The sequence below is a fragment of the Piliocolobus tephrosceles genome, unplaced genomic scaffold (assembly GCF_002776525.5).
Source record: "Piliocolobus tephrosceles isolate RC106 unplaced genomic scaffold, ASM277652v3 unscaffolded_28429, whole genome shotgun sequence".
Classification (NCBI taxonomy): Eukaryota; Metazoa; Chordata; class Mammalia; order Primates; family Cercopithecidae; genus Piliocolobus; species Piliocolobus tephrosceles.
The window spans coordinates 6,277-16,649 of NW_022311453.1; the positions used below are offsets into that span (position 1 = coordinate 6,277).

The 10,373-nt window shown below is 31.8% G+C and overlaps 1 protein-coding gene across 1 annotated transcript; it reads right to left on the reverse strand.

The window, feature by feature from the left end:
- Positions 1-1,409: 1,409 nt before the first annotated feature.
- Positions 1,410-9,411, reverse strand: LOC111552383 (syndetin). The gene is made up of 4 exons (XM_026451253.1): positions 9,287-9,411; positions 6,805-6,981; positions 3,820-3,938; positions 1,410-1,524 (listed from the first exon to the last, which is right to left on the reverse strand). The coding sequence occupies exons 1-4, from the start codon at positions 9,353-9,355 to the stop codon at positions 1,410-1,412; spliced, it is 480 nt and encodes a 159-aa protein (XP_026307038.1). The 5' UTR covers positions 9,356-9,411.
- Positions 9,412-10,373: the final 962 nt, after the last annotated feature.

A 10,373-nucleotide genomic window follows, 5' to 3' on the forward strand; every position in this document is an offset into this window, starting at 1 on the left:
GATAAAAGAAATAGAAGAACAGAATAAATAGAAATAGAAAAAAAATTTTTTTTTAAGTATGAACTTATTCTTCTTGCTTCTAAGGGCAGAACTCTTAGACCAAAAGGACAGACCAAAAGCTAGAATCACAGAGAGACAGGTTTTGGTTTACCTTAGGGAAGAGACTTCTACTAATGAGATCAGTCTAATGATAGAATGAGTAGTCTTGCAAACCACTATGTTTCCAATGACTGGGAGTCACGAAACAGAAGCTAGACAGCCACCACATATTAGAGACATTACAGAAAGACAACCGACTTCATGGGAACTTACACCAATGACCTCTCAGCACTCTTCCAATTCTGATTCTACAAATTCTAGAGAGTTATTTCTGACACTATGTTCAGTCAGTTCTCTTGGAAGAAGAAGAAAAGCTTAGTTCCCTGGCAATAATTAGTCACAGAATAGCTTTTTAGAATCTATCCTTTTTTCTGAGCATCATGAAAATGTATACCTTTCTTTTCTTCTCAGTTCAGTAACATTTTTTGCTCTTTCTAGAGAAACCGTGACTCCTAAAAAGCATTCTATACATTTTATCCTATTCATTAATTACATTTAATAATTATCTTAAAGAACACGGACTATTTCAACAGAGCTAAGATTAATCAAACTAGGCAATAGATAAATACCATCTCCATAGATAGAGATTTTTATGGAAAACCACTAAAATTCCTGGTTGGAATAATGAAGGTTAATATGAGAAGACATCTCTATAACTTATTTGTCACATAGATAGACTTATTGGTGAGATAGAAAGGCTAAAAGTATACAAGATGTTGAAATACTGACATTAACAAAAAATCCACATCATCCTCAAACCTGAATATTTAAAATGTCATTTCTTCATATTGTTTCCCTTCTACAAAATCATCAATAAGTGTCTTATCTGTAATAAGAACACTATTTCCTATAATCTGAACATTTAGCTTGTAAATCCCTTGAGTCTGAAAATGCCAGAAAGTCACTATTCATCTGCCTGACAGAAGATTGTAAAGATCTATGAAACAACAAAGTAAAAAACTAAATGTGAAATAATAAATGTGAAACTGGTACTATCTTATCTTGCATGTACCTCTAACCTACCGAGAGAATTCTTCATCACATTTCAATTAACTGAAATATTTTAGAAAAATTGGAAGATACAAAAACTTAATAAACAGGTAACTTAAAAAGAGAAACTGGCATTACTATTAGTATTATGGTATTTGGAACATTTAAAATGAGAAGCATTGACATCTGATAACCTTAAATCCCTCATTGCAGAGAGCACCGGAGTATACCAGACAACGAAAACCACAAGTAAAAGTCATTCAGTAACAAACTAATTTAACTGTTATAATGTTTCTTTTTCTTTGTTTTTAAAGGTGTAGCTACTTACCAACAAGTCTTATTACATTCAACGTTGTATTTGTTAAGATAGGGGCATTCACTTTATTTAGACTGTAATCTGATTTCTTCCTGCTTTTTAGAGTTTCCCGAGAAACACTTTATATGGAAAAACAAAACAGAGTTGCTAGAGTTGTCAAGTAATAAACCAATAAGTTACTCAGATTAGTCCATAGCCTTTATTAACTAAGTATTTAATGAAAATCATACTATGCATTAGGTAAAGATATAGAGATTAACTTCTTATCCTTATAAAATTTACAATCCACAAGTAAGGGAAATAAGTAAGCAAAAAAAAAATAAAGTACCATAATGCATTTCTTCGATTATAAAACATTATCAACCACTAAAAAAGCTAATCACTTTAAAAAACAAATTTTCCAGGATAATTACATATATAGGTGCAGATGTACTATGTTTCTTGATTTCAGAAACTTATAAACATGAAAAAATACCCTCCTAAGAATCTGAATTAAGTAGAGAATATTGGTGACAGTATTTGGGGTTAAGGGGCAGCATTAGGTTAGGTTCAAAAGAAAAGCAAAAGTTATATGGTCAGCACAGAAAAAAGGGCCAGCATAAAACAGGGTTATAGATAAGAGAGAACAGCGTGCTCAGAAAAGTACAAGGAGTTCACCACATTCGCAAGTAGAAGAACTGAACAGAGGGGAAAGTAACAAGAAAGGAGGCAAGTAAAGGCCGGATATCCCTGAAAGCAATCCGGCCAATCCCTGAAAGGCCGGATATCCCTGAAAGCAATCCGGCAAGTAAAGGCCGGATATCCCTGAAAGCAAACCTGAGGGATATGAACCTTATCTTGAATACAATGGTGAGTCACTAAAAGCAACCAGAAAAACAGCAAGATTAAATTTGTAACTATGGAAAAAAAAAAAAAACCCTAAATTTAGATCTAAGTGTTGTTTGGAATGGGGCAAGCCTAGAGACAAGAATCCAAGGTAAAGGAGTTGATTTAATAATCTGGCTCAGAGATAATTTTGGCATAAACTAGATTGGTAGTGGTGAAATGCCAGAAAAATTGGTCAATTCAAGAGACACAAGTTAGAATTGATAATAACTCTTAATTTATTGGCTTCAGTCACTAATTCGTTCAATTCAAACTTCTTAGGGGTAAGAAGTTTAGGGGGCTGCAGTAACCCTACCAAAAATGGAGGTATATACACATGGCAGACACTATCTCATTTGTACATTTCAATTCAAACAGACTTTTCCTTTTGGCCAAAATATGCCCAAAACATATCTAATAAAGAATTCCAACAAAATAGTTCTATTTAGTTCACAGTAGTAGATCATACTGACACTTAATATCATACATATGCAAAAACCAATAGAACAAATTTTTTCAATTAAAATAGCTACAACTACGTGAATTGCTCACTTTTGAAAACAGTATTATTTCAGTCGGGATTTCAAGTTAAACAGTATTAAATAGGTAGCTTGGCGTTAAACGGTAAGAGTATACTTATCGTTAAGAATCTATCGTTAAGAAAAAAAGTACATTTATAGTCACTAAACCTATGATAGTCGTGAAATCAAGTAATTTCAACATTCCAGAATCAGGCCCATTTAACTGGCAAAAGGTAAGAAAAAATTCTGTTATAATTATCATAGTTTTGAAGAGGTCAGTTTATCATAAAACAAAACTCAACCACTAATAGGACACCTTGGTAGAAAGTTCAAATAGTGAACAAAAATGACACAGGGGAAATAAGTGGTGATTTTCTGTGTTTACAAGATTGAAGCAAGAACTCCACATACAAAACAAATGACCATTTTCTCCTTGAGGTTTTTTATTTATCTATGTACATCACATAAATGGCCACCAAAGGCAGGATTGATTTTATAAATCTAAACGCTTTTTCCTCTGCAAAAACTAATCTCTTTGATTATGCCCAATATTTTCGACAATAATTTTACCAGATTTTAAAAAATGACTAACTTTGTGATGCCATAAAAAAGGAATTAGAATCTTGCTACAAAAAGCAATGTCAAACACACTACATAACTCAAAGGAAAGCTAAATTAAAACTGGCCATTTAAGAATTTTTAAATGGCTACATCAATTTCTTTTTTGACACATTAACAATCCAGTTCATAGTTAAATGAACTGATTTGCGAGATGCTGGCAAAGGTTTTGCTAGGCAGAACTTTTCATATAACTATTTTATTTTTCATTAAATCCAGTTATGAAATGTTAGGAGGAAAAACACATTTTAAGCCTTCCAGGAATCATTTAAAACATACTAACTTCTGTCAGGTGACATAATAAGTACCAAAAAAAAAAAAAAATTTTGTTTCTTCTTAACCTTAAAAGAAATCCTATACTTAAGAGCACAAGATAAAATGCTAAATACCACACAACTTAAGAACAATCACCTTTTCACAGGAACATCTCCAGTCTGCTCATCCACATAGTCTCGTTTGAGTTCCTCAGGAACATCGCTGTCACTGTCATACTCTTGATAGGCACTCTTTTCCTGTTCATCAGATTCATACTGAAGACAACACAGGATATTAAAAAATGAGTATAAAGGGCCTCTTCTCGTGGGGTGTCTCAACACAGTGAAAGTACTCAATTTTATAAGAAACAGCTAAATACAAGAAAATCCGTAGTTTAGCTTTAATGTTGTCACCAAGAATCTGATTCTTCTTCCATTGTCTTCATCATTCTACCTTAATCAGCACAAAAGAAAAATATTACACCTATAAAAGCTTGAAAATGCGCAACAAAATAAAATCACCATAAACCAAAACCTAACAAACATTCCACTAGGCCTAAAAAGAGAAGAGTACACATAAGCACTTTTTTTTTTTTTTTTTTACTTAAAGTCTCTCAGAAGTTTCACCATGCTTATTTCCAATTTGCTAATAAAATTCATTAAAAAGAGGTTCAGTATCCAATTCTGGCACTCTGGAAGTATTACTTCAGCTTAATAAACATGCACAACACACATGCTGATGTTTTAATTCACTATAAGACTTAATTTCAAGGGCAGCTTAGAAAATTAAGCTTAGAACACAGTGACCTGCTGAGAATGAGGACAAAAATGGTGGATTTACTCTTGAGAGGAAGAATGTCTTCCTAACATTTTCGTCATCTTTATGGCACCATGGCCCAATGCCAGCACGGGAAAGGACAGTGGAATTCATGCACAGTAAAGGAAGCAGTGACAGCACTTTCATCATTATCATCATCATCATCATCATCATCTATTAATGTTATAGATTAATATGATTAAATAATGGCTAATATTAGTATGATTAAATAGCTAACAATGAGTTTTTAACCAAGTATTATGCTAAGTTCTTTCATGAATTATCTCATTTAATTATACAGACACTTCTATGAGAAAGTTTTATCTCCACATGACAGTTGAGAAAACCAGTACGATAACAACATGGAAATAATTTAGTGCCCTAATTCAACAACTATTTTTTGAGAGTCTGTTAATAAAAAGCACTATGAAAGGTCGTATTTAGATGTGGACCCTGATTCTCAAGGACATAAGTTGCACCTGGGAAGATTAGATCATACATTAATAACTGCAAACAAGCCTTACAGGTACTCCTTAGACTTATACACAATGTGATCCTGATGCTATGGAGAAAGGTATTCTACACAAACTAGGATGTCCTGATTACAACAACAGAGTTTTGTGACCACATCGTATCATAGATACCCATTATTCGAGGATTCAGTGTTTGCAAATTTGCCTGCTCACTGAAATTTATTTGTAACCCTAAAGTCAACACTTCCGATATTTCTGGAGTCACTCATAAATGTGCAGAACAGTGAAAAGTTTGAGCCATCCAACATGCATGTTCCCAGCTGAATACAAAGCATGCTCTGTCTTCTTGCTTAGGCTCTCATACTATAAACAAATTTCCTTTTCATGACCTATTTAGTGCCAAGTGCTTTGTATTTTTGTGCTTTTTGTTGGTGATTTAACTGTTTAGAATGCCACCACAAGTGTAGCCCTGAAGTGCTGTCTAGTGTTTCTAAGTACAAGAAGGCTGTGATGTGCCTTAGAAATAAAATATGTGTGTCTGATAAGCTTCATTTAGGCAAGAGTTATGGCGTTGTTGACTATGAATTCAGATTATGTACTGATGGGCTGATAAAATTTTGTAACCAGAGGCTTATAGGAACCTAATTTTATATTTGGTCTGGGAGTAATGGTTGAGTATCTGTTAAATCAGTATTCACAGCAACTTCATAGAACACACTGCTGCAAATAATGGGAATCAAATGCCATGTAAGTTTTAGTTAGTGAATCACTTTTAAAGAGAGATACATTATTCCAAAATAATTGGAATGACTTTAAATTCCTCTCAGGTTAGTCAATTTCACAGAGGCAAAATGTCACAAAGAATCACTGAATCATAATTTTAAATATGGCTTACTATGAAACAATTTAAACTGCATGAATTTCATCTTCACCAAATGAAAAATAAATAATAAAACTAACATAAAATATAAAAACAAATCCTTCAACACATTTTTGTCACATCTGAATGGTTTTCACTTTAGCTTCATCAATCAAAAATAAAAATCATATTGGGTCATTATGGGAATTATGAAGATCAGAAGAAACCATCAAACAACTTATTAAGTCAAGTAAAATACTATGAAAACACCATGCAGGTAGCTGTGAAGCAAGCATTCCTCTCACTGTAAATATGGAGAAACTGAGGGTCACAAAGTTAAAATAATTTGCCAAGGGCCACACAGCTGATAAATAATAAAGATGATATTCATTATTTGCCTTCAAATCCTTTACACTAATTCATACTACATCTAGTTGATATTGTTTTTGAGGTCCTAAAAAGTGTTGTTAAAACATTGTACTTCTAAATCTCAAAAAATCCCTGCCAGGCAATTAAGCAAGACATTACCACTTTCTCTGAGATAAAGGGACATAGAACAAAAGGAATCTGTGACCCATAAATAGAAAAAGGGTAGATGATATCCATTCCCTCACTCATCTCACAATATATCACATCATATTCACATAATATATCACATAAATATTCAGTGAAGAAATTACACTACTATTTGATTAGCAACCTGATAAGAACATCATGTAATAAGAACATAAAGCAAACAAAAAGGGAAAATTTACTATTCAAGAGGACAAGGTCAACAAAGCATATTGTAAAGTCATTACCTATAAATGCAATATCATAGATACATTAAGTATATAGGTAGGCAGGGTGGTAGTAAATGGATACATAAATGGGTAGTAAATGGATATCTTCTTTAATAATAATTCATAGCCAATGTAGTAAATTGCCTTGTTCATTGAGTAGAACAGTTTTAAACTAAAAAAATCTCACTTATGTTTCACATACACCACATACCCCATTAGAAGCTAAGACATCTTCTGTTTCTTCATCTTTGTGGTTGGCCTGAATTTCAAATGGATTCCCACCACTACAGTACTGCTCAAACAAGGTCACTGTTTTTGAAGAAGTTGAGACTGGCTGCTTACTAGGTGAAACTGATGGGGAGCGAGACTGTTCCATGAATTTAAATTCCTAGATGTTAAAAAAGGAGCCAGATACCTTTTAGCAACAATAAAATTCTAAAACTAAACTGAATCCCTCAATATAAATGTAGAGTTAGCAGAAAAACAACATCTTGATCTTCAAGTTATTGACTTTTAAATCTTTCAAGTTATCTAAAAGTACACACTTAGAAATACATGTCTAAAGGTTTTCCTAAAGACAACTCAGTGAATGATATCACTTAAAACAGTATCATCTGCATCAAACTACTTTCGGCTTCCTTTAAGAAACTGCAGAGATTATTTTTTAAAATAGCTTAAGAAATCTGAATGATGTCTTCTAAAAATTTTAACAGAACAGCAAAAATCCTAATCAATAAAGTCATTTACGAAAACTAATTGTTAAAGTAGAACACTATGTTTTTTCATATGTTGGCACCACTTAAGATATTCTATACAAATACATCAGAAACAAAGTATGAAGTGTATATGTGTTACATTGATGCCTACAAACTTTCATTTACTTTTCTCTATATACCAAGAAACAGACAACACGAACATACATGCCAAAGTCATAAGATGTGTCCTCTACTCCTAGCAAAGCTAAAGAGTTGTAAGACCTAGTCTAAATCATGCATTAACCACATGAGGAAACTGAGGCAGTTTGAAGGGATTCAATGCAAAGTTCAACCTCACAAAGCTAATTAGAGGAAAAGCGGTAATAATCTCTAAAGTTCCTTTGAATTACAAAAATCTTGATTTAATGATTTATCACAAAATTTAACAAATATTTTTATTTTCTCTAAATGAAATAATCCCAATATTTAAATCCCAAATATAAATTTCAATGATATTCTTGAAAGGTATTCTTAAAATTCTTGAAAGGTACATTGACTTGTTGTATTAAATAATATATGTGTTTATTTTCCTTTTACATTTCAACTATACATTTAATCATATACATTAATAATGCCTAAGAATCATGCCATTATTTTTATAATTCTAAACAAGGAGTGAATATACATCAACGAGACTAATTTTTAGAAAATCCAATCCACAGGAATGCACGTCAGGTGAACACTGAGTTGTGAATAGTTTTCAAGGTAACTACTTTAAAGGAGATAATGTTCACATAGATGGGAATGCTTCAACATGCCTGTTTTAAAAAACATGTCTTACAATTATACTAAGTGTGACAATGTCACAACACACACACACAGTCTGATGGTTAGAAAGGAGTTCAAATAAAATTATTTAATAGATATTCTAAAATGAACGTTAAACTTAGAATTCTAAATAATGTTAAGGAATTACCTTAAATCTTTGAGACTTTGTAAATCCTATGTTAATTTAATGTTAATGGTTATGTTAATACTAATTAACATTAACATTAATTCTGCTGTCTTTAAAGCATTTAATAATCACTATGTTCCAGTGTTTTCAATATTTCTATAATAGAAAAACAATATAATAAAACTGGATAAGAAGCTATTGTACAATATGAGCATAAAGACAATCAATCCCTATCAAAAAAAACTTCTAATTATGTATTCTGTACATTTATCCAGAGTAAGAAAATTGCTTTCTAGAAAGCTATTCCTTCCAAAGGCAAAAACTAAAGACCCCATACTTTCTGAACAAGAATCTAACTATATGCACTGCATTTTGACACTTGGTATTTGCAGAACACAATCTTTCACACAGGAATATTTATCTACAATGTGTTTCAACCAAGGGAAAAATCAAACTAATTAAAGATTTTTTTGCAGACTGCTTATTCTGTAAGTATTTGAGGAACTGATTAACTAATACAAATTAGTTAAGAGTATTTTTTATAAGTGCCTCTTTTATATCTGAGGCATTTTTTCATTACAGGCAAATTTAAGAATTGCAGCACAAATTAAGAACCTACTAGTCCCTTTAAGAAATGAAAAAATTCTATAAATATAATTATTTGTATTATATTTGTATATGTCTTAAACTATGCCAAAATATAGCTAATTAATTATTTGCAAAATTTAAATACAGCAGTCAGCCCTTTTCGGAATTCAAAACAAACAAAAAATATCACTTTAACTGTAACTCTTTTTAGGCAAAAGAGATTTCCTGAAGTATGTAAACTGAATTTTATAAAAGAAGACTGATTTTTCACAACCATAAAAGGGTCATTCCTGTAAAAGAGGCTGGCTACTAATGACTTTCAAGGAAGGAAGATAAGAAACTGCTCCTTAATTTATTTTATAAATGTTTTCATATATTTGCAGACTTTTTTTCCAAAGGAAAGGGTAAAAAAGATGACTAAATGACAGATTTCTTTGTTCTTAAGAAACACTTACATGAAGTTGCAAGATGCTGAAATTTGACTTAACAGGACAAAGTTCCCAAGTCTCATTCTCTAAGAACATTCTCAGTTCATCAAGCCGTGTTCTTAAAAAAAGAAAATGAACACTCCAAAAAGTGAGAAAAGTACACTGCACACAAGAATTGAAGAAATAATGTACAATACAAATAATTATAGGATTAATGTCATGATCACAATCAACTTTGAGAACCCATTGGGATTAATACAGTAGACAGAAATGTTAACTTTTGTTAGTTAGTATCTTATCATCCTTGACAGAAAAACACTCTCAAATGCTACTAAACTAAATATTTTTACTATATTGCAAAAGTAATGCATAGGAAATGACAATTTTATTAGGGGACTAAATTAAAAGCTTGTCTCCAACTCACATAAATATCCTTAGCTGATCATATATCGATGCTAAAACATAAAGAAAAATTTAGAGTTTACATGAGATCATAAATACTAACACGTTGCGTTAAACAGCACAGATCTGAGCCATACCTAGTAAAGCCACAATAGCAAGATAATTATCACTTTCTGAAAACATTTAGCTCAGTGCCTGTCTCTACAAAGCATTTACAAATTACGTGAGCAGGTAAGACACATATATATTTGACATTCCACTAATCAGTTATGCCATACCGATCTCTTCTTTCTTTAATGCTATTGTTCTTACTGTCTATCCTGAGTAATCAGCACATGATATAGGCAGCCCCAGAAAAACAAACTTTATTTTCAGTTGAAAAAAGGGCCAGTGCCTGCCCTGTTCTTCCTCTTTCTACCACAAGTTGTTAGTATCACGCTAAAAATGAAATCTAGATTTTTTTAAATCCACAGATTCAAAATAAAGAGACAATAAATACATGAATCTGTAAAAATCAGGAATTGCTCCAAATACTAGAGTTAACAGACAAGGACTTTAAAACAATTATTATAAGTTAAATAAAATAGAAAAAATGTATAAAATGGATAGAAAAGAGAATTTCAAATAACTGCAATAAGAAAAACAAACAAAGAATCAAATAGACATTCAGGAACTGAAAAATACACTTCCAATTAAAAACTGGATAAGTAAA